General features: G+C 42.2%; 2 protein-coding genes across 3 annotated transcripts; one reads left to right on the top strand and one right to left on the bottom strand.

Moving 5' to 3' along the window:
• Positions 1-426: 426 nt before the first annotated feature.
• On the bottom strand, positions 427-25,287 carry capn5b (calpain 5b). Of its 2 annotated transcripts, XM_076102167.1 has the most exons (12): positions 25,123-25,287; positions 16,898-17,029; positions 9,994-10,202; positions 9,571-9,763; positions 6,970-7,163; positions 4,462-4,539; positions 3,695-3,890; positions 3,484-3,606; positions 3,174-3,370; positions 2,474-2,595; positions 1,651-1,781; positions 427-609 (listed from the first exon to the last, which is right to left on the bottom strand). In XM_076102167.1, exons 1-12 carry the CDS (start codon positions 25,285-25,287, stop codon positions 427-429), a joined length of 1,923 nt encoding a protein of 640 aa, XP_075958282.1. The 2 variants fall into 2 exon arrangements, with proteins under 2 accessions (XP_075958282.1, XP_075958283.1); XM_076102168.1 differs by lacking the exon at positions 16,898-17,029.
• ompb (olfactory marker protein b) lies at positions 12,724-13,230 on the top strand. Its single transcript, XM_076101327.1, has one exon. It carries the CDS (start codon positions 12,748-12,750, stop codon positions 13,228-13,230), a length of 483 nt encoding a protein of 160 aa, XP_075957442.1. The 5' UTR covers positions 12,724-12,747.

The raw sequence follows: 25,287 nt of genomic DNA, 5'->3' as shown, positions 1-25,287 counted from the left end.
GTGTATGTGTTTGAATTTAACAATATGCAGGAAGAAAATAAGAAGTGTGTAGATTGGGTCAGACCGATGAAGCGATTTATATTAGAAGGTTCTTAAAAGACAGTTAAATTGTAGCTCAGGTGTTGATGGAGATTCAGGCTACAAAACCTGCAACTAAACTTCCTTTGAGAACATATTTGGTATTACGTTTCATCTGGAAATATAGTTATAGGCTTTCAAAAACCCTCTCAAGAAAGCTGAATTTAAATGCTGAAGCGAAAGAAAATAGGGGAAACAATAAGAGACAGGAAGAGAGCGCAAGCGGCAGAAAAAAAAAGACACAGTGAGCTCCCGCCACGGTTGGAGGATCAGCGGCGGATCTGAGTGACGGGCACGATTGAACGCCGCCTTGAGTGCTGATCATTATACTTCTATAAAACGATCGCATCAGATGTTGGTGAGCGCGGTCGCGGTGATGAGGCGCACAGTGAGCGTGCCCGGTAGGTCGTTGTCCTGGCGGCTGCCCTTGTCACGGAGGTGAAGCGTGTGCTGCTCCTGGCGCTCGTTGGGGTCGCTGAACAGGATCACCTGACCCAGGAAGGTGTCCACGATCATGTTCTTGTTGTAGATCTGTTGGCCGCTCGTGGGAGGAAGGAGGAGATCCGAAAGCGAAAAAGAGGGGAAGCAGGAAAAGAGAGGACAGAAAAGACAAAAGGCAATAAGCAGTCACGAAAGAGAATATACACAAGGGACATAAATCAAAACTCGATAGAAGGTAGAAGAAGCACAGAGACGAAGAATAAACAAGTGCCTGTATACAGGAGTTTCTAAGTCGTAAAATCGTACTTACACAGCACTCCTCAAAGATAATTAACTTATATAGCACAATTTTCTTTGATTTACAAAGTATAAAAAAATCTAGAAATGGATAAGTGCAGAACAATAAGTGGAGAAAAAGGAAACAAAAAAGAAGAGTTGAGTCTGAACTTTGAAGTGTTTAAGATTACATCGTGGGGTTGCAACGATCCGTCAGCTGGTGCAAATATCAACCTTTTTAAGTAGATCGATGATCAGCCAAAAGCCACCAATCCACATTAAATGTGTTCTCTTCGGGAGTAACGGAATACATGGAACGGCTGATTTAATTTGGAACAAAAAAAAAAAAAGGTAGCATGGTATACCGATACGAGAAAGGTATTAATTATGTACTTAACAAAACAGCATATATTCCCACGTTCGCTCCACCTGAGGCGGTTGGATCAGTGCATCCCTTGTACTGGCCCAGCTCGTCTACAGAGCAGCAGATGCACATTTCTGCCTCCGTTTACCGAGATACAAGTGATGCAATTTCACAGGTCTGATTGAGGAAATGCAACATTGTATCACCAACAATAATTCCCTAACAAGCACGCTGGCTTTCACATATCGCCTGATATTGAGCCTGTAATTGATTGGTAATGGATGTTCAGCTAAATTCCTTAGCAGCTCAAACAACACACAAACTGTGGTGGAAGCTCTCCAGGTGTAGGAGGGTTAAAGTGTTGGTTCACCCAGTCTCAGACTGCCACCATATACAGGACCTGAGCTGCTACATTTTGGTTGTAGCCCTTATGAACATGTGCTTCAGTGTACGGTCCCACAGTGGGATGGCTGCAGAGAGTGACAGCTCACCTCGATGTGGATGCCCTCCTTGGGTTTCTTGCGGTAGAACAGGCCTTTGATGTCAAAGTTTGGGCACCGTGTGTCCTTATGAACTGGTGAACGAACCCTCTCTCCTTCACAGGTGATGATCACGTACGGATCTACAGCTGAAAATGGGGAAAAGTCAAAACAGTTCTTCCACACCTTGAAGTCTCTGTGACGGGTGACAGTCTTTGGTTCTTTATTATAAACTAATTTACCAATTATTTTCTCGACTGGTTGCTTCATGATTTGCTCTATAAAAAGGAGAAATATTTCTACATGTTGCTTTTTTTTTTCATGATTGCATTGTACTTTTACTTAAGTAAAGGATTTGAGTACTTCTTCCACCACTTCTGCTCTGTCAGCAGATAAATCTAAAGCCACTATGTGAAGGATATAAGAATTTTGGACTTTGGTGCCATCCGGTGGACACAGTGGCAGTCACTGGGGGGATCCGACCCGGAGATACAGAATGAAATGGTTGACAACACCGTATGTACTGCATCCAATTGTACCAGGAATGTCTCATTTTTAAGTTATTTTATTTGAAAAAAAATACATAAATACATACATTACAGGTATGTGCACAGACTAGAAGAGCTTCAAGGGGGTAAGGACCCTATACTACAGGCTAATCATAGGAGCTACAGTTTCAGCAGATGGTGCTGTAGTACCTTGTACTTTGCTCAGAAGTCTCTCCTTATTGGGATTGAGGCAGTGAAGCTCTGTGGGTGTTTACAGGAGTTTACAACACAGGAATATGATCGTCAACGTGCGAATACGATGCGATGTGAGTACGTAGTGGTCCTACCTCCGTTGGATTCCTGTCCCTGCAGGCCTTCAGCATTCATTACATGGACCTGAGTGACCAGCTGAGGGTAGCCACACATCCCCGTCCAACATGTCTGAGGAGGGTCGTCCAGAGTCAGCTCTCTGGGAAAGAAAGAGTGTACGCTATAAAACTGTCGAAGCCAACTGGACTCAGGCGTCTGTGATGTCGGCAAATTAACTAAAAAACACTTCATGTTACAACTTTTTTGCCGCTTGATACGAAAGGGAACGTCCACGATTCTCATTTGCGATGATTAATCCAGTGTTTCCCATTAATTATCTACAGACTACGTACATATTAAACTGTGCATATTTTTACAGGCGTCTCATTTTCATGCTTTGTGGTTCTATCTTTTTTGTTAATTATTTAATTGTTTACTAGAGCACAAATTGTTTACCTAGCCTCTTCATTTTGCTCTCAAAGTGCACCAGACTGATGTATTTAACTTTAAAATGTACAAAATTTACTTCAGATCGCAGAAAAATATACATCACAATGTCAGTTATTTCCAATATTGTGCAGCTCACACCACTCAACACGACGTTGCTTAACTTCAGTCACATACGTAGTGTACAAATCCACAGCTTGTGAATCTATCGAGACGTAGTTTAGCTTCAAAGTAGGTTCAGGACATTCAAAAAGTTACACTATGTGTTCAGTGGGAATATATCAGATTTACTTGCAGTCTGAAGGCACATCAGTGAAGACGCGGAGCAGGAAGTCGCCCTGCTGCCCGGGGTCAAAGGTTGTGGGAATGATGACGTAACGGCCCTCCTGCAGCTCCTTCCTGAGGAAGACGCAGCGCGAGTTGATGTAGATGGAGCCCGCTACTTTCTGCTGGGCTGAGTGCATACGGTACTTACGATTTAGCTCCACCTGCAGGATGAGAGGACAGTATAGCAGAAATTCGTTCATGTGAGCTATTCATTAGTCTATCAACTCTTCAGGTTTGTGGAGGCTTCTCGGTATTTGTGCACGTGTGTTTCTACCCGGTGAATATCAAAGCCTATGGCGAGGTTTTCCCCTTTGCCCTCTTTGGGTGTGGCTCTCTTCTCCTTCTGCTGTAAGCAGATCAGCACCTCATCCTCCACTTTCTTCACATCGAACACATACTGGGGAAAGAGAGAGCGACACCATAGTACTCTCCAACACTGGTCACACATCTCTCTATAACACAAGACAAACACGACCTCCACTAACCTGAGGGTTCTGCAGAAAAGTGGCCTTGTGATTGATGCAGCCTCCTGACCGGTTGCGAAGGGGGTCCTGGCGGTGGACCCAGGAGCCCCTCATCACCTCCTCCTCCCAGGTTTTGTGGATGCTCAGGTAGGAGGTGTTGATGAGGCGGCACAGGATGATGTCAGTGAAGTACTGGCAGAAGTCATCGAACGTCATCCTGCAGGAGGGCAGGAAAAGGAGAGGAGAGAAGAGACCGGAGAGAGTGGATACCAACTAGAGAAAAAAAGCTTGAAAGAAGAAGACCTTTAACAGGTACAAAAATAGAGGAAATGAAATGAAATCAGGAACAAAGAAAAGGGTTACGTGTTAAAGGGAAACTGGGATTTGTGGCGCTGACAAGGAATGAGATTAAATGTTGACCGGTATGGGCTTTTGAAAAACAGCAGCATAGCATTTATTGACACATCAGTTGAGGAGTGTAGTTTATAACTTGCTGCAGTGACAATGCTGCGCCCATTGAAACGTTTACAATTCCTGAAAGCAGCCTCTCACACTCTACATCAATACATATTATAATTTATAAAGCAACAGCCAACAGGGACTAGTAGAGGAGGAGGGAAAAGTTCTGGCAGGTTGGAGAGCTTATTTAATTTGGGTGGATGGTGTATGGATGATTTATGCGTACACACAAATTTAAATAAGTTTAAACCATGCCTGCATCACTTCAATAAATGGTTCTAAGATAAGGGAACAACAACAGAAATTGTTAGTAGATTTTTGGTTCTCACCAGAACTCGCCGTCGTCCTGCACGGTGACGCCAAGCTTCTCTCTCTCACTCTTGCTCACCTTGTTCCACTCCTCCGAACTGCAGTGAGACACGAGAGCAAACACACGTGAGGCAGAAGAACAGCATCAAACTCACAAGCTCACGAGAAAACAAACTCTGACTCTTTATATTAAGATAGTTGTTATAAGCGTTAGTAAATAGATAGTAAGGCCTTTATAAGTCCTTATAAGATGCTCTTTAACATTAGTGTGTGTTAATAATGGCACCATGAACACATTTATTGTTATAAAACATTGATAAGCTCTTATAAGAAACTTTTTAACAGTTCATAGACAGATTAAACACATAAAACAACCTTATGAGTTTCTTATAATATTTTTACAAACACATTTATTGAGTTTAAGACCTTAATAAGGCGCTGTTGTCACTTTAGAGCCGGTAACAGCAAAAAGCATCGTTAACTGCTAATGAATGCTATCATAAACAATTATAAAAATAGGGCTGTTAAGCAGTCTATAAACTGTTAACAAGTTCTGATAAGTGCTTATAAATGTCTTACAATCGAACAATAAATGTGTTTATGATGCCATTGTTAACACTTATATAGTCTTATTAATGTATAATAAAGGTAATAGCATCTTATAAGCACTTTACACAGCCTTGATACCTATTAACTAACGCTCATTACAAGGACCTTAATATAAAGTGTTACCCGATATTAATATATTTGAGTAGTGGGACATTCACCTGTGAATATTTTAATATTCATAATGATTGTGAAAATGCTCAGTTACTGTATCAAGCTCAGATGTATAAATGATGTATGATTCTACCCCTCAAGGGCACGATTATGTTAAAGAGTCCGTTGAATGTGTGCATTCGTGAGTGTGAATCATACCTAAACATCAAGGTCCATTCTGTATTCACTGCTGAGGGGAAACACAGGCTTTTCACTGGATGCATTAGGTCTGTGTTTATGTCTCTGTTTATGATTCACTGACAAGCGTCCACGTCTCAACAGTCTGTCAAACTCCATTTACAGTAACAGGTTTCCTTTTTTATTTTTTTATCAAACCATGAATAAATTATTCAGCGAGAGCGAGCGAGTGATTGAGAAAGAAGAGAGATGACTCACGTCTCTTTAATAACATCTTTCTCTCTTTTCGGCCTCATCAATAATTCAGGCTCCATTATGATCCGGCTTTACCACCTCCCTGTTTGTTTCACAGAGGCTAGACAGAGACGGAGAGATGTTGAAGGAGCAACTTCTCTGCATCTCAGCATTACCTGTTGCCCTAGGAAGTGTAGGCACAATGCAGCAAGTAAAACTGGAATGAAACACTCTTTTCTAGGGAGAAATGACAGCTTGTCCACCTGACTGAATGGCCATTTGATTCACCTACACGTTAGAGTTTAAGGTTTAGTCAGCAAAATGTCTGTTCTGGGAGGGTCCTGGGAAAATGCTATCTGAGCTGCACTGCACTGTTTGATTTTATTCAGAAGAGAACTATTCAGTCATTCATCTTTTCTCTGTGACCCATTACCTTGATTGCATCTCCACATTTTCCCATCATGCAGCTTTCTTGGTTACGTTGTGGGCATTTTTTATGAGTTTGGTCTTTGTTCAGCACATTAGTTGTTTGCTCATTCATCACCGGCAATGTCTCAGAGACCAGTGTGTCAAATTTGAGAGACAAAGGAGACAAGAGCACTTTGACATTTTCAAAATGTACTTTGTGAAATTGGTTAAATTGGTAAAGGTCGTAACACGGTCAAGTAAGGACGAATAGACTGACTATGTTTACATGCACACTTAAGTTCCACAATTAAACTAAAAAGCATATTCTTTTTGGATATCATTCCGAATGTAGCATTTTCCGTTTTAAGATATGTGGGATATGTCGGCATTATTCTGGTTCTAGGAGCATTCTTTGGACATGTATACAACACATTCGGTATACGCGCCTCACTTGTGTTATTTTTTTGACCATTTGCGCCACGCAGCCTTTTGCCTTTTTACGGTCAGCTCTGTGCGTTGCACACAATGCATCGGTCCGTAAAAAAGAAAATCTCGAAGAGCACAATTTTGCAAAACTTGCAGGACGATGACAACAAGAGTACGTGATTCGATATGGGAGCAACATGACTGGAAGTGGAGGGAAATTTTACTTATTTAAAGGACGTACCCATAGGGCGTATGTCATGGGGCAATTTTACGTTAATGGGAGTATGCACGGCTGCATGTTAAAGTGAATATTAGTGGAATATCAATTTTTATTCGCCGTGTAAACAGCTTAGCAGGATTATGGTCTTTTTTGGAAAAAGAAAAAAATGAATATTTTGTTCATGCAAACATGGTCAGTGTTTGTGTCGCTCTTGAAATGTCTGACTTACCGAGATCACTGCGCAAAATTGGGACATAGATGAAGAAGGCCAAACGAGACAAGATGAGATGTGACGAGTTGCAGTAGTTCATCCATGCCTGTAAGGGGCAGTGTGGGGATTTACCTGTCGCTCCAGGGGCCGCTCCACTCCTTTTCTCCCCAGGGGTTCCTCATGCGGATCATTTGTAGCTTTTCCGATTTGAAGAAGGCCAGCAGTCCGTGACCGAGCCTCACTTTCCGCACGTCCGTCACGGCGTAGGCGTGACCTTTGACCAGGCCACAGTCCAGCCGTGCCTCCATGTCCTCGATCGTGGTCGCCTGGGAAACAGGAAAACGGGGGAGGTTTAGTGGTTGGAAACAGATGATTTTGTGGATCTCTATAAATATGTAAAAGAGGGAAGCTGGCACAGTTTCCTGAGAAAATTACAAACAGGTAGGTGTTCGGTAAAAGACACACAGGGACGATGTTGCTGTTTTCAGTGGAAGCTGCACAATAAGCTCGGCTTTTGTGTTTGTCGGGGAACCGAAAACAGAGATTTCTGTTCCTTTATTACAAACAGTAGAGACACGATAGGAAACCGAAGAGCAAGATGCAACAAAGGTCCCCGGCCGGACTGAAGCCGAGGACCTTCGCAGCATTTTAACTCCTAAGCCACGGAGGTGCACCATAACTGCTGATAATGTACAGATGTTACATTAAACTTTATCAGATATTACAGTTTTATTGTAATGTGGGTCGTATTTTTGTCGTTTTAGCCATTCTTTCTATCAATTATGATAACATTGTATACACACAAGCAGTTGCTGAGATCTAGGGACACGGCATAAGGAAGTGAAGCAGTAAGATGATTCGACATGTTGTAACAAACCAACAGTTTAGCCACATTATCATAATCACTTTATTTGGATTTAAAACCACCTGAAATGTGCTAATCCCTTATTGCAGGAGAACTGTTTCTGTGCACTACTGCAAGTGTAGGTGTGACGAGCGTTTACAAGGGACAATTTGGGTTTCAGTTTTTTTCACAAAATGCTGCAACATTCAATTAATCAAAATAATGATCGACTGATTAGTCGACTGCAGGCCAAGACATTACTCTGGAAATGTTATATATTATCTTTGCAACAGCTGAGCCCCTAATTGAAATGAGAACCAGTTGAAAAGAGAGACCGGACAAATAGTTGTTATACTTTATAGCGTTCTGAATCACTGGTTTGTCCAAATAGAAGCTGTGAGAAGGAATACTGATCTCCAGTTTGAGAATAACTTCAGAACAGAACTCAGAGTCCTCTATCCACAAATCAGCACCCCCCAGTAGCCTCAACACATGGTCTCCCAGAGGATAGGCGTAGACACACACAATACATAAACAATTTATGAGTGAGAAAAACAAGCTAAAGTAATAACAACAAAGGGTATAGGTGGAAAATGCATTGTTGTATAGTACTGCTTATATTCTCTGAGCTCGCATTACTGCTGCAGTCGAACAACAGAATCTCCGGTATTGAAACTCATGCATATAAAAGAGCCATATGATTTAAAAATGGAACTGTGTGTGATTCTGAATCACAATAAGGGTTTGTGAATTAGTTGTCGCTGGAGCAACATGCAGACACTGCAGGCAAGTCAAGAATGTATTTGCCTTAAATCCCTTAAGCATTAATTATTAAGATCACTGAGACTTGAATATTGTTCGACAAAACAGTTCTCGATACATTAAAGTGAACTTTGTATTTTCTTTACTGAAACAGAGACCTTCATGCTGACAGCTCCTAGTTCTCAAAAACAATCAATATGGGTCATTTTCAGAGATGAGCTGAGTTTCTAGAGAATGTCATCCTCTTGGACCCTTTTTCAACCAGTATCCTTCCATAAAGACATGTGCTACCCTGTGAGAAGTACCTTTTGAAGTAAAAAAAGCCGGCACAATATCATCATAATGGACAATTCAGAAGCGCTATTCATTTGTGTGCACCTCACGTAATCTCAAACAAATTACTACACAGCTTTGAAGAGCCTTTGAAAAGTTGCAGAAAGAATTTATGCAGAGATTTGGCACTAAAGAAGGCTGCTACTGCCGCGAGACAAAGTCAACACACAGACAGCGTTTCATCCTTGGATTTTAAAATCACGGCAGAAAATGCTTTAATTATTAAAGAGCTCTGGGGCTCAAGGGGTCAGCCTTTGTGGTGGATCAGACCGTTTTCAGAGAACAGGTGCTGAAATGCTGCTAAAAATGCAAAGTGTGAACTTCCTTTTGTTTTTTTTCTTTGAATGTTTGAGACAGACATTAATGAATATTCATCGAGCGTCGTCATCAGATCAAAGTTTCTACTTATTCGATACTTTGATTTGCGACTAAACAGCTGCAAAACTAATGACGTTCCCATCAGCTTCAGCTTTGTGTTTGTGAGCTAAATATTAGCATTCAGCTCAGAGCACTACTGAAGAAAGCCCCAAGTAGACTCAGTTTTGAGCGTACTCAAAAAGCGCAAAGCGTAATGCTTTGGCCAATGTGTTTGTCCCATACATGTGGCTGAGCAACAATAAATAACTGGAAATAAAAAATCCGATCTGAACACTGCCAAAGTCTTACTACAAAATGACTGAAGATCTTCATGTGTACAAACACATTTTTAAAGAATGAAAAAACCACAAATTTTAACCTCAGGACTCATGTATGATTAAAAAAAGGAGGTGACTGCCATGCAGCTCCTAGCTCACCCTGATGGAGCAGCTGATGAGACCGTCTCTGTTGTGGACTTTGAGAACTCTTTCAAACAGCTGGTTTCGGGCCACCTCATCTGTTGCCATCTGACCCTCCAGCAGGTCCACGGGCTCTGAAACACCACCCGTGAAATCCACCAGCGCGTCGGCCGTGTTGCCTCCGTCCAAAGCCTCGTAGCAGCCATAAACCCTGAACAGGAAGAGGCGGAGAGCCGGGTAACGGTTATTAGAGCCGATTAATCGATTGTGAAAAATAAATAAATCAACAATTATTTTGATAAACAATTAATTGTTTAAGTAATTTGCTGTTTTTCAAAGTCTATCCTTAGGTAGGCAGAAGTTTAAAATGATTAATTCCAATAATGAGTTTTTAGGCGTCTCTAAAGCTGGATCTGTATATTTGTTGCCACTGATACTAACTTGGCATAGGCCTTCTCCACCATGGCACTCCAGAACTCGTTGCTGTCGTTGGAGTGGCAGTAGACCAGCTGGTTGTCCACCGTCGGTAGCCGGTCGTCAATCACCACATCCACCCACTCACCGAAGCGCCAGAAGCGGAAGTGGAAAATCCCGGCATACGAATCTGGCTTCTCCGTATCCCACTCCTGCTCCTTCCAGTCGGGAATGACCTGGAGGGTGGCAAAGGGGGAGGAAGGGGATGGAGGAAGAAGAGCAGAGGGCAGGTAAGCCAAACAAACCGGTGGGCCATGAAGCATAAATAATGTCAAGCTGGAGTGGGCTGCCAGACTGAGACAGCGTACCCTCATGTCTGCTGATGCATTTAGGATTAGGGGACAGATTTATCAAGTTGGTTCTCTCAGTCATAAATCCAGCTGTAATAGGACATGGGTGAGAGGTAATAACTACAGTGTGTGTGTGTGTGTGTGTGTGTGTGTGTGTGTGTGTGTGTGTGTTTCAGTTGCCTGCGTTTACTGTGGTCCAGTGAAACCTCTATAACCCAGCCTCCATTTTGACGAGAGGTAAACAACAAACAATATATTCACATAAAATCCTAAAACATACAGAGGTAACAGAAATGGAAAGATTTAAAAAAAAAAAAGAGCAAAATACAGAGCAGTACAAAGCATACTGTGCAGACAAATAGAGACTGTATGGCTCAACACATGACAATACTGATTTATCTTTGTTTGGAAATCAGTGAGACAAATTTAAAATCTCTGATTAAAAGGGATTAGGTTTGTATTCCAGTCATGTAATGATAATCTCTGTTATCTAAAGAAAGCATCGAGGTGTGACAGCTATGCTATCTTAACTGGATAGCACACATCAAGGTTAAATGTCACCTTTTCCAGTTAAAATAAAGAATGTCTACTCTAGTTGTGACAGGTTACAGGCTTCTTTATTCTAACCGCCGTCACTCCAGCCCTGCTATGTGATTGGTCCAAATGCAGACCACGTCCAGTCCACATACTGCTTGACTTCGATCATAGCTATAGCTACTATAGTCTGCTGTTACCTCAGCTCGTCATTGCTACGGTTAAATGCAAACTTAAATTGATGATGTCGTTGTTAACGCTGAGGCGCATTACTACGAGGAAGGTTTAAATAGTTTTGTTTTCACATGTTGTGTGTTTCATGTAGGATTTAAAAGTGTTTAGCACACCAGGTGTAGCTGCGGCTGCTGTTTTATTGTTCTCGTCAGTTAAGTGCAGAGTAGTGAGACTCTTTTTGTTCGTTTATGTTTAGACTGTAGGACTTTAAAGGAACAGTGTGTAACATTTAGGGGGATTAATTGGCAGATATTGAATACAATATTCATAACTATGTTTTAATCAGTTTATAATCACCTGAAACTAATAATAAACTAATACGTTTCTTTAGCTTAGAAAAAGCTATTTATAAGTACTTTTTAATGTCTTGGTGTCATTTATTATCACGTTGCAACTCGCATCTGCTCTGCTCTCTCTCACCAACTACACATACACTTTATTAAGCTCCTTTTGTTGTTGCTATCGCAGCCAAAAGGTAGTGCACAGTGGGTTCATCAGAGCTTTTTTTCTTTTTCAGCTGCCTGTTGCTGCTGGAAACACACAGAGTATTTTTACTGCATTACGTCGTGTTGTGATTGCTGATGTGATTGTTGCTTTCCCATGTTCCCACTGTGACTCCGTGTCATAACAGAACTCCCAAACTACGGGGGACCTGCAAAAAGGGCACCTGTGAAACCTCTACCAGTGCGAATATGGCCTGCAATAATAATAAAAAACGCCAAATGATGCAGTGAGCGACACCACGTGTGAAGTAAGTGACAGTGTTCCAGCGGGTGTGCTTGGAGATGTCAAGGTGCGCTAACTGAACAGCAGTTCCTGTCAAACCTCTCTACAGGAGGGGACACTTTGCTGATGGAGAGAATCTGGCCTCTCTGGAGGGCCGGCTCGGTGAAGCAGCAACAGCTCCTTTAAAAAGAGGAGAGAGGGGGGGGGGGGGGAAACAAAGCACTGCACCACAGAAACCTCAGAGTCATTTTGTAATCCTTCGGGAGGCAGTCTCTCTTGCACCCCACCTCGCTACTGCTTATACTCTCTGACTCTGCACTGTGGATAGTGAGAGAGCGAAGGCTCCATCTATCTCAGCTCACATGTGGGCCAAGTGTCGCGCTGCAGCAACTGCACTCTGGTAGGTAAGTGACCTGACAACTGACCGGAAACACAAGCAGAAGGCACCTTGGCTTCCCCTGCTGTCTGTCGATAGGCACACCACGGGGAACTCCTTCCTCCTTCCCTTCATCTGATAAGAGTCCAGCGCCAACATAAAAGGGGCAACCTTACTCTTACAAAACAGTTTTGATGTTCACATTTACATTGCCGCTCATGCAAGCCTCTAGGAGTTTGGTAATACAGCACTTCAGGTCAGGTATTAAAGACCTGTAGCCAAGTAAAAACACAAGACACAGTTCCCTGAGGGCAAACCCTGTGCCGGGGTTGCAAATGTCATTAGATCTTGTTGCCTAGTACCTCTGCTAATCTGTACTTCTGTGTAAGACCCGCCCTATCCTATCGATGTTACAAGGACATGAACACATGTATAAGAGCAACTGTAAAGAAGGAGGAGGACAGACAAAGGGAAGACGCTTAGTTTCGACATAGCTGCCAATCTAATCCAGCCTTGCAGTTGGTATCGACCTCTGAGCCTGCTGCGGTGTGACGTCCAAGCATGTCTACAGAGTTGGAGCTGCCCTTCCGGCCGGACACCGATCTGACGGAGGTGATGCGCCTGCGGGTTCAGTCTCTGCAGCAGCGAGGCCAGAAGAGGCCGGACGGCGAACGCCTGCTGCAGCCCAACGAGGCCGTGTACCGACTGGACTTCACCAAACAGTCCCTCGGATTCTCGCGGTGGACGGTGAGGCTGCCCCAGACGGGACGCCTCACCGTCACGGCCACCTCGCAGCTCTGGACCCCCGACCTCACCAACCTGATGACGCGGCAGCTGCTGGAGCCCGTTGGGATTTTCTGGAGGGCCCCGGACGATGCCAGCGACGCGCCCACCCAGTGCTACGAGGCTGACGCGCACGAGTTTGGCGAGCGGATCGCCGAGTTGGCTACGGTAAGGAAGACGATGTACTTCCTGTTTGCGTTTGCAGACGGCTGCAGCCCTCAGACTGTCGACTGCTCCATCACCTTCATGGTGGATTGTTGAGACTTCAAACTAAAAACTCTTCTTCTGTGCATTGAGGATGCAATGTTACTTTTAGGTTAGACCTGCATTTTTATTGTCTAAAACCGTCTGGAATTAGCAGAAGAGAAAGCCTTCAATATCACATCATCAGACAACCTGTAAGGAAAAGACTACACTCTTTGTCCTCCTCCTCCTTTTGCAACACATCACATTTACATAAAACTTGCTTCTGTTACTGAACCTATTGACCTTTGTATCCTATGATGTTAAATATAGCTAAATACAAATAAATCCAATAAATCACAAAGGTGTATCTGCATTTTCTTAACTAACGCCTGAACACGATCATTTTCTGGGCTTGTGTGTGTGTGTGTGCAAAAAATGTTATTCACCCTCTCCTCCTCTTTGACAAACAGCCAGCCCTGACGGGTTTGGTAGAAATGAGTCCCTTGTGAGATAATAGATAGAGACAAGTGTGTTCTTGTGTGTGTGTGTGTGTGTGTGTGTGTGCTTGAGTATATTCCCCAGTGGACGGGGGAACAGGTTCCTGTTGCCTCATCCGTCTCTGTCTTGCATGGTGACCCTGACAAACAAGAGAGAGGGGAGGCATGTGGATTTCCTCTCTCAGCCTCCATGCTTTGCTCTGCGTCGGACGGAGGAAACACTAACTGTGACTGTGAATGAGAAGCCGCGTGTCAGATGAGGTGTGAGAGAAAAGAAAATAACCGAGATGTCAGATGGTATTAGACTCGTTTCTCGTTGGTAGGAGGCATGTAACTAACTTGCCACCTGAACCGTCAAACCATTCTCTGATTCTAACACCAACAAAAAAGTCTAACGTTGCACATTCTTAGGAGTCTCAATTAAATCAATCTCGCCTACAGACTTGAATGCATAAATAGAAATTATCATTGAGTGACCTCATTGGTATGTGTCCTTTTGTCACAATTTGACAGGCAAGAATTAGCCTTAACAAATGGACTACCTTTGAGGGAAATTATCTTATTATTAAATGATGATAAACAAATATATACGTTAACATTTAAACATATACTGCCTTGAGTAATTACAAGGATCCAAGAAAGGCAAAAATCAGAAGTCACAACAGCTCTAGAGCCAAACGAGAGGAGCTTTTTGCAGGTAATTAACACAAAAAGCAATACAAAATAACAATGTTTTGAAGTAGAAGCACTCGGGTCTCACTGGGGAACACTATGTGCTCCTGTGAGAGTTGGACCATTACTTGTTTTGCTTTCATAGGAAATACTGCTGGTGGCCAACAACACGGGAGGCTGTGAACAGATGAATATCTCCTCACAAAGGCTGCTTCACCAAACAGACTTCCACTATGGTTCCTCAGCTGTGGTCATATTTCAAACAACAAACAACCAGCATAGAGAGGGGGACTGAAGATACAGACCTGGGGGCCAGATCCGGCCTGCAGGACAATTACATAATTACATCCCTCAACAGTCTTTTCAATTTAGAATAATCATTTCATTTTGTTAAAGTAAGCAGCAATTATTTCACATTTTTTTTAAAGAGGTTTGACATTTTGGGAGATAATCTTATTTGCTTTCTGGTGGAGAGTTAGGTGGAGGTTTCCATGGTGGAGAGGTCGTCAATATCCTTCATTATCTATATATCTCTATATCTATAATTTTGTCATCCTGATTATACACTCTAATTCTATTATGTTGGTCTATTCTTTACCCACAACATCTATTGCAAGTCTGTCTGTTCAGCATGAGGGATCTGTCCTCTGTTGCTCTTCCTGAGGTTTCTTCCATATTTTCCCCTGTTAAAAGGTTTTGTGGGGAGTTTTGCCTCAAATGAATCGAGGGTCGAAGGACAGAAGGTGTCGTATTCTATTACAGCTTGTAAAGCACCTTCAGGCAAATTTGTGATATTGAGCTGTATGAATAAAATTGACTTGACAGTCTCAAGCGGCATTGCTCCGGGTAAGAAAGCAAACGACAAGGAATGCATCTCCCCTCCAAAAAAAACTAAAAGAAAATGTTGAAAAAATGGGAAATTAAGCAGTAAACATGCTGCTCATTGGATATGGAGTTAGACGATGATTGTGTGTGTTTGGACGATGGAAAACAGAGTAAACAGCGGGGACGATACTGTGTAAGCAAGCCCATATGTACACACTCTCTCTGAGCAGACCGTCACAATCCAGCGTCTCGCTACAACAGGCCGAGGCATCTTGTTTCAAATCCCATTAAACCTCGGTAATCACTTTGTTTCCTCTGTCAAGATGGATGCCAAAGATCATCTCAGAACATTCCTGACAACTGAAACTCCAGAGCTCAATACAGTTCAAAGACGTCTTTTTGTTAATATGACACCTCCAGTTTTAGACGGAAGCTTGCAATGGTGGATTTATGGTGCCAATCTTCATGGAAAAGTTTACACATTTATTGTAATCAGTGTGTAAAAGGTTGCGACAGCAATTGTGTCACTTAGCTGTGGCTTCACAGTTAATGAATGATCTCGATCTTCTCAGATCAAACTTGAAAACCCCTGAACGAGATAAACAACGGAATAAAGTTATCCTTTTGTGAACAATGTCAAGTCACAAGGTAAGTACACTTGGCAAGCAATAGGATGTAGTCTACATCTCGGCTTTGATTTTGTTGGTTGGAGTACAGATTTTTACAGATTAGAGTTATTCTAGTCACATTACTAAGGTATTCAGCTCGGTAAGGAGCCATTTCTTAGATCTGCCGAGTGACCTGAATCCATGGAAAGTAATTATTAGCTGGCTAGCTGCCTATAAAACACATTCACTACCAGAATGCCAGGATATCAATCCAGCCCTAGTGCTTTTAGCCGGTCCTGAGAGAATCTACTTTAAGAGTCCACCAATCAGGCTTCTACTGACTGATGGGGTCTGCTGAGACCAAGGAGGCGTTGTGGTGATGTAATGAGTCCTCTGGTGTTTACTTCTTATCATAATGGTCCTTAATGGACACTCAAACACTAAATATGGAATAATTAGAATTGAGTACATATAAATCTCCTTTTTTCAAAAAGCATTATATGCACTTTTGTGCAAGAAGGAATCAGGAGCTTTCACCCATGCAGTGTGGTTTTCTTCTACTTAAAGCAAACAACAACTGGCGGTCACCAGAAGAGCAAAAAGCAAAGCACAAAATAGTGCAAGTTTGAACTTTTATAATTTGTATTATGAGCATTATGAGACATAATACGAGCATGTCTGCCATGTCTCAGCTGCAGTTAGGAAAAGTTCAACATTTTTGAAAGATCTAGATGTGAAGATTTATACCAGTTTCAAGTTATTTTTAGCTTAGCATAAAGACTTATCTTTGTATACAGATTAAACAAACAAGTTACATGTTGATTGGTGAGTTTTAGAAGTGCTGGGAGGCATGTCTTTTCACTTTGGAGAGAGCCAGGCAAGTGGTGTCCGCGTTGCCAGTGTTAATGCTAAGCTAGGCTAACGATGCCCTCAGTCTCCAGCTCAGTTACTTAACACACAGAAGACATGATATTGTTATGATATTGAAAATGTTATCATCACAGATGAGGTGAGGCAATCCAAAGACACACCTGTATGAGATTCACTCAGCATTTTGGTCTGGTTTTAAAAAATAAAAACAAGGCAAAGAAAGAAGAAGAAATAGAGGTAGGTCTACACGTACAAAAAAAACACACTTACTTTTTGCCATAGAGACTCTCTGGAGGCCAGACTGGAGCATGCCGCTACAAACCAGCAGTTACCCAGCTGTCCCTGATGCAAGTCGTGTGCACTGATGCCATCCACAAACAGGTGAGGGTCCTCACACAGCTCCTACACTCCCAAAGACAGACACAGAATAGTTAAGTGTGTGTGTACAAGACATAGAGGAACTTAAATGGGTTATTGAGGCAAATGAGAGAATCAGAAAAAGACCATCTGTCCCGATGCACCCACGTATCGTATTCATGATCTTCTGCCCAAGTGTGGGAGGGCTGCATGCATTTATGAAATCACATTTCCTGTGGCTGCAGCGTTGTGGTCCATTTTCCGCCACAATGTGTACAGACGGACCTCTATTATAGCTAACAACATGGTGCTCAATGAGCTGCTCTCTCTGTGCAGGACTAACACACCTATCCACATCCACACACACACACACACACACACACACACACACACACGCACACACACACACACACACACACACACACACACACACACACACACACACACACACACACACACACACACACACACACACACACACACAATCAGACATCCTGTGGTTCCTGTGATAATGTGTGGGATGAATACTACAGGCTGCGAGCCGACACTAGCCATTTACAGAGAGACACCCTGTCCTCTAGTCTTTTGTCTGCACACAATAGCTACACTTCAGCTTAAATGTCAGACACGAGGGGAGATTTGCCAAAAACTGAGAATTATTTGCAATGCTTTAAAAAAAACTAAAATAAAACTAAATAAAACTAAATAGCTAAAAAAAGATACAGTACAAACGATATAAAGTACATTGAAGTTGTGTTGAAATTAATTGAAAACAGGGTTAGGGTTAGTATGTACAGTATTCCCTTGGTGTTTGTTATTTAATCAAAATTGTAATTTCCAAAAATAAGACATTTTTATAAGAAATATAGATTCTTATAGAAATAAAAAGTTGTATATATGTTTCTGCAGCGACAGCTAGAGAAATATTAGTAGCCTAACTGAGCTGTGTATCGTAGTGCTGAAGGAGCAGACGGATTTGTAATTGCGACTTTTTCCTCGAGTCCCATCCTTCTGTTTGGTATTAGAAAATACAGAAGAAGAAGAGTCGTTGATGGGGCAGTTGGCTAGCAGCAGGTGAACAAAAGTAACTGGGTTCGGGAACTGATGTCGGTGCCTGTCAGTTCCCATAGCATAGCCAAACATCTGCAAGCTAAGCTAACTAGGATCCACTTTCAGGGTGAAATACAAACTGAACAGAACGATGGGTCTTCCCAAATGTTTAATATTGTAAAGGGACAGACTTCTTCAATCTCTGATGGTAGATAACCAGTGCTTTGTACCTGTTGAACGACATGGGGAATAAAAATCAGCAGGCTGTACAGAGCTATAATGTGCTTCAGACGTTTGCACACCACAGAAGTTATCGGCTCTTTTTCTAGTTCTCTTTTAGTCAGCTGTTGCTGTGGGAAAACGCCAACCGAGAGGCTTAGACGATGTTTGAACAACATGTCCAAAAATGTGTTTTGTTTACTAGCTCTCTTGAGTAATGGCAAAATATGGTTCAACATATTCATCTGTACTTCCATTTCATAGCATTTGACATTTATGTCATATATTATGACCTATTGATTTAGCAAACTGCATCATATCCATCATTTCAGTGACAGGCCAATATCTGATCTTTAAAAATAAAAGGTTAACACAAGCCCAGAATAAAATATAGAACAACTTAATACTTTACTACAGCCTGCAGATCTCTGCTGGCAGCATTCTGGGTGTGAACAGTCTGTTTCCGCTCCTCTGCTTTATGGGACCGGCGGGTCGATGGGCACCTCGGCCATTACTCAACAGACAACGGAAAGCACAGCACCACTTAACAGCTCTTTATCTTTACACACTTGCTGCACTCAACTAGGGTTAGAAAAGTAAAAGATGGACGCACATGAGCATTTACTCATGTGAAAGACACACAGCGGACATCTGCACTGGCACTACGTTAACAACTGCTGTGTTATTGGAAACTGATCCGGCCAATGGATGAGAGAGGTTATGAGTCATCTTCACTTAGGAAGAAAATCAGTTACAACATCCGAGGGTCCACCAGAAAATTCAATGCCACTTGACAACCATGTATGTCCTTTGTTGAAGGGATAACCCGTGTGTATGCTTCTTTATTGTCCTTTACTTATTGGTTATCATTATCATTAAATTACTCATTTATTTACCAGCAACTGAAGATTTGGTTGAACAATTAACACTTACAGAATAATCTAAAGATTCATTGAGAATGATGATAATTACTTGTAGCGATGTTTAATAATGGATAAATGATCTACCTGAATATATTTACAGTGAAAAGCTATGAATATTCTGTATATGGACTACCCTGGAATAGACTCCACTTCAAAAACTATTTCAGAGACGTTTCCACCCACCAGAAGAAAAATCTTGAAAGAAAAAAACAACAAAATATTCCAAATTTTGGACGGAAAATATAAAGACCTTGAGATCTTGCGAGAACAAAGATGCAAATCATTTTCATTGATTTTTATGCCAAGTGTTGATGAATGGATTGACCTGGTGTACAATATTTATGTAATGGGGAGAATGACTTTCAACTTGAGAACCTGAAGGATACATTTGCTTAGAACTGGACAAAATGGATTGTTTACGTCTCAACCTTTGTACCAGATTTTGTGTAAATGTGCATCAGAAACGCATTCCAGTGTGCTCCATAATCCCCCACTCTCTATGCGTATATATATATATATATATATATATATATATATATAATTTATATTAAAAAAAGAAAATTTAGAGATACTGATTACTGTAAGAGCGTCACAGTAGATCATTTGTTAGAAACCCACTGCAGCGATCGGCCAGCTGCAGCCTTACCACTGTGTGAAGTCTTTATATTGTTTTTCCTCTGAGAGCTCCGGTTTCCTCCCACAGTCCAAACACATGCAGGTGAAGTGGAGAGGTGAGACATTTCTCATAGGCGTGAACATGAGTGTGAATGGCTTTGTCTGTATCTGTTAGCCCTGTGAAGGCTCAGCTGCCCCGTCCTGCTTTAACCATGAACATCAGAGCCACCTTTCAAAAGTCATGTGTATGTGAAGAAATGCCGATCACAGCATAAACACACTATGTCGCATGTTCAAGTGTGGGAAACAAAAGCACACACGAAACAAACAAAAACACACACACACACACACACGCACGCACGCACACACACACACGCACACGCACGCACACGCACGCACGCACGCACACACACACACACACAGAGGACACCAGAAAGGTCAGTAATTTGCTGACTCTGCAAAGCCGTTTGCTGCAAAATCAAACTTCTAATCAGAAGCAGAGGCCACTGCAGTGCTCCCTGGAGGCCTCCAGTCTCTACCGGCAGCCCCTCTCACCTTACAAAGACCAGCACTGAAGCACTTCCCGTCTGTGCGCGCAAGTCGGCACAACTATGCGGAGCAATGTTTGGACCTCTTGTCTGACCCGTTCCAGAGTTAAGATCTCTAATCACGTTTTTTCCCCTCCTGTCCGCAACAGCATTGATCGGTGGAGTTTGAGCAGCGGCGGGGGCTCCCTGTGGTGGCCCGCCATCCAGGGATTGGCTCAGGTGGAAGAGTAATAGAGTATCGATCCCAGCCCGGCCCTGCAGACACTGGAGTAATGTGAATATTGTGGCTGAGCACAGCCTAATCATTTACCCAGCTACTGAGAACTCCTCAGCACCATCCATCAGCCTGTGTGAGGAACCATCAGCCACACAAGTAAACACACAACCAGCCACAAGCACAACACTCATCTTATATACAAGATAAAATGGTGACCAGCTCATCAAAATGGTATATTGAAGATACGATATTGAATACAATGAATATGATGTTGATAAATGTGGTGATTTTGCAAAGATTCTGGTTTGACCAGCTTTTAATTGTTTATGAAAACATTGCTGTCACCAAATTGCTGAGATCAGTTTCGCCAAATTATCTATAAAATCCCACTTCATCCATAAGTAAACCTGAAGATGAGAAAAACTACAGTAAGCACAGCAGCTCAAAGGTGAACTTGGAAGTAGGTCTGTACACACTGATGGATGTTTACAATGGCCTGCTTGGGTAAACGTTTAAAAGGTTTTCCCATGAAGCTCACTGTCAGAGAGTTCCAAGAGTACAACGTCAAAACTGACTGGGCAAGATCCAAGTTGTGATAAACTTTTAAATACCTCGACAACCATAATACTTCATCAGATTTATGAAACAAATCTAGTTAAACATTTATTTACAAGTCATAGGAATGCGCTCGGGCCCTTGTTACAAATTCCAATACCTAAATACGAGGTGTTTGCTGATCAGTAGTAATTATCTAATACCAGTGCTTAAAATCTAAATACCTAATTCCATGGAACTCATGGGATCATTTTTATATTTTGTCTTAGAAGTAACACGAGGACAGGGATCGCTGTGGTACTAAAAACAGAGTCAACGGCCCACTGTAACTGAATTGAACCGATAACTAAATGTTATTCAGAAACATTAAATGGATAGTTCCCATGAGTATAGATGGTATAGAAAGCTCAGCTGAAACATTTTCCTTTGTCTCGCAGCATGTACCGTCATATCGCCCCACCCTCGTCTCGTCAAGACATAAATAAACACAAATCAGTGGAAGAGACGGGAGAGATGGGGGGGGGGGGGGGGGGGGGGGGGGATGAGAAGGGCAGCAGGAGAAAGACAGACAGGCTGAGTGACAATGTGAGACAGACAGAGAGGGGGAACATTTTATTAGAGACTGCTCTTTATGCTCGCACGCTCTGCCACCGGGACTTCATCGCAGCCATAAATATCACCGAGACGCACCTGAGCAAGGATAACACCGAGCACAACGACCTCTGGAGGGGGGGGGGGGCTGTGAACCTTCACCCTCCCACTGATAACACTACCTCTCTGATCCTCACATTCACAGCGTTGGAAAACGTGACTGTTACTGGTGGCGGGTGAATAAGAAAAAACAAGGGGGGGGGACTGTCTGGGTTTTATTAAATCGACTGAAAGAACATTTCAAGAAGACTAAAGAACATCGAGGTAAACTAACTTCATAAATCGAATTTGCATAAATTTAAATATATTGCTGACAATTGACTTTGTCCATTAGTAAACTAACAAGTTGCGCTTCCATCTCAGGATTATTAGCAGCCGTCCTGAGACCTCGTAACGTAACAGGAGTCCAACCGGCTGCGGTCACGGTGAAGACGCGGGAGGCCGTGAAACAAGACCACGGACGTTTGTGCCATGATGTCAGTCTTGATTTCAGAACCGCCACACTCCTATCCCGGAGTAAACATTATAACCAGAAGCTGGAGAGTTGTGATTAAATGGAGAGTTTGGGTGTTTTCACGTTGGGTTGTATGAGGCACTCGTCCATTGTAAGTGTATTACCTACAGTAGATGGCAGTCAGCATGCCCCAAGTTAAGGGAACTTTAGATGTCAAAACAAAGTAATTTGTTCTCTATTTTACGTGAGAATGGGAACTGAAGAAATTAAAATAAATCACTGCAATGTTTTTGCTGGTGGTTATTGAAAATTCAGAAGTGGTATGAGCTGTAAATGCCTCTTAGTGATGCTGAGAACCACGGAAATGATTTACCAGTTTGGATGATTCTGGGTTCTTTTCAGCGTCCACTCACTGCTGCTGACAGGCTTTTAAAGAGGAGAATATTTTCCAGAGTCTTTTGAAGCCGACACTGAAATTCATGTCTACAATTTGGATATTTATAGAGATCTACATCTATCTAACACTTAAGCGGAGCTAAAACATAAAACAACTCATAAATATTAAGAGGCCCATCAATCACAGCATCACTGAAGCCCTTCAGGACAGTCGGTTCCCCACCAGTCCACTTAACATGTTTAGACTAAACACAACAGGGTGAAAGAAAAACATATGAGCAACAACGGTTCAACTTTAATTTGTAGAGATTCACGCACAACATGTGTCAGGCGTCTGTTGTCTTCATGTCACCGGCCTTCGTTGACTTGTCGCCTGTTGCTGTGCTGCTTGTACAGTGAACACACAGTATCGCCTACATATTGGATGATTCTGCGCCGTCAACGTTCAGTGCTAATACAGGAAGTAGAAGTGGAGGTAGTTGTGTTTTTAGCCTCTGACATATGGAGATTTCCTGCTTTTCACGGTTTTATATCATTCATTCATTCATTACACAGAATATTTTGGGGTTTTGCACTGACAAAACAAGACATTTTAAGACATCACCTTGGACTTTGAAAAACTGGGATGGACATTTCTAACATTTTAATCTAGAAAATAATCGGAGGATTAATCCATAATGAAAATAATCTTTGGTTGCAGCCTAAAGTACATCTATGTACATGTACTGTTGATTAAAGGTTCCCTGTGGATTTCAGACCTCTAGCAGTACTACAGACCTGTTTTTCTTTGAGTATTTGTTCATCTGTTTATATGACATGACTCTGTTGTTGTCTTCATGTAATCAGTAACAGAAAACAGCATCAGAAAATTTGGCTTAATACTAAAATATCATTTATATATCCATATTTTCTCTAGAATTCTCTAGTTTGATTTAAGCCTTTGATGCGTATGATCATACCAATGTGATCATTATAGTAAAATGATCTGAACATATGAAATTTAATAGGGCTTTAATTTTGAAATTTGACAGTCCTGATATTGTCTGAGTGACACATTGAGGGAGTCTGTTATTATTTTTGAACAACCATTTGAACTCTTTAAATACTTTTATCTTCTCAGATGTTACTGGATATAAGATTGGGCTTCTAATGACTAAAGCAAGTTTCATTTAGCCGTTTTTGTAATTCACTACCGATAAGTAGCTTTAGAATTTGATCCAAGTCAACAACAACAACAACCTTACCGTGCAGTAAGTGTGTTTCAATAAAACGCTTTAAAAATATGCCCGTTGAGGGTTCCTGTTCCTAACCTCCTGACATAAGCCAACTGTCAGTGAAGACACAAATCCTGTCCTGACGAAAAATGAAAGGGAAGCTCCTCCTGCTTTTTTCTGCCCTCGACTTCTTCCCGTTTTCAGTCTGCATGACTGACATCAGCACGGACCAAAACATATAATCTGTGTGACCCAGTTTCCATGGCAATGCACGCTGGCTGTTGCTGCAGCGGCAACACGGGCAGAAGGAGGTTACTCCATCCAGAGCCACAGCCTGCTGTGTGAGGGGGATAACACTGGCTCACTAAATCCTGAGGCCCTGCATCTGATATCGTCTGCCACTGAAATATACATACAGTACTGGATCGTACAAGAGCACTAAAGAATGGAGAGGAGAAACGTTGGATGACTACTGACCAGACGTGCAGACTCATCAGGGGTGAACAACCTTTACTAACGCCCCAGACAGACACCATCCTCCTGCTGGGGGCTGAAGTAGCATTAAGTAAACTATTTTCATCATAAAAACAAGGCAAAATACTTTTTGTGTTACACCTACTTTTCCAGAACTCAATAGGCTATAAATATAGGCTATTGTACAATAGGAGGAGTTTCACTTATGCAAATTAACGGCAATTACTTCTTTAATTGTTTTATAACGTTCTGCTTTTGAGTCCAAAGGCTGCTTAAAAACATCAGGGATGAGGAGTTGGGTTCAGGGTTTGTTTTTTCTTTGTCCTGATCGGAACATCTGGGTGATGCCGTCTATTGTGCATCAGCACACCGTCCTCATCTTATTCACAGCTCTCTCTCTCTCTCTCTCTCTCGCTCTCTCTCTGTGTCAGTCTGTTCTTGTTGTTTCGTGGTTAAACAGTTATGAAGCTATTCTTGGACTATCTTCTAGTTATTCTGCTGAGGCACTTTATTCAGCTCAGATATGATGCAGCTAATGAACATATATTTATAAAGGCTTTGGCAGATCATATCCTATTAATCAAAAATACATTACATCTGAAATATAGAAATAAATAAGCACCCATTGTAATTTTGTCCCAAACACTTGGGAATCCATCAGATAAACATTATAGGTAACTACGCTTTTATTGTGTAGTGAACCAACCTCCATACTGAACTACATCATTTGAAGATTTTGGGGTCTGATGATGGTCAAAAAGATCCATCAGCAGCCTCAAACCATAAATCAGATTTTTTTTGGAGCTGAACAAACGGACTTACCCGAGGCCTCTTCCAGACCACGCGTCCGATCCTGTTGCCCTGGTGAAGCAGCGAGTCGTCGATGGCGGGGAAGCGGGGGTCTTCAAAGAGCAGGCCGCTCTGCAAGCACTGCCTCTTCAGGGTGGAGTACTGCTGCCCGTCGAAGGCCTTCACTGAAGTGAACAT

This window comes from Anarhichas minor, unplaced genomic scaffold (assembly GCF_050575085.1).
Source record: "Anarhichas minor isolate MPS153535 unplaced genomic scaffold, ASM5057508v1 ptg000027l, whole genome shotgun sequence".
Lineage (NCBI taxonomy): Eukaryota > Metazoa > Chordata > Actinopteri > Perciformes > Anarhichadidae > Anarhichas > Anarhichas minor.
The sequence above is the reverse complement of the archived record's forward strand: the minus strand, read 5'-3'. Positions and strand labels throughout refer to the sequence as shown.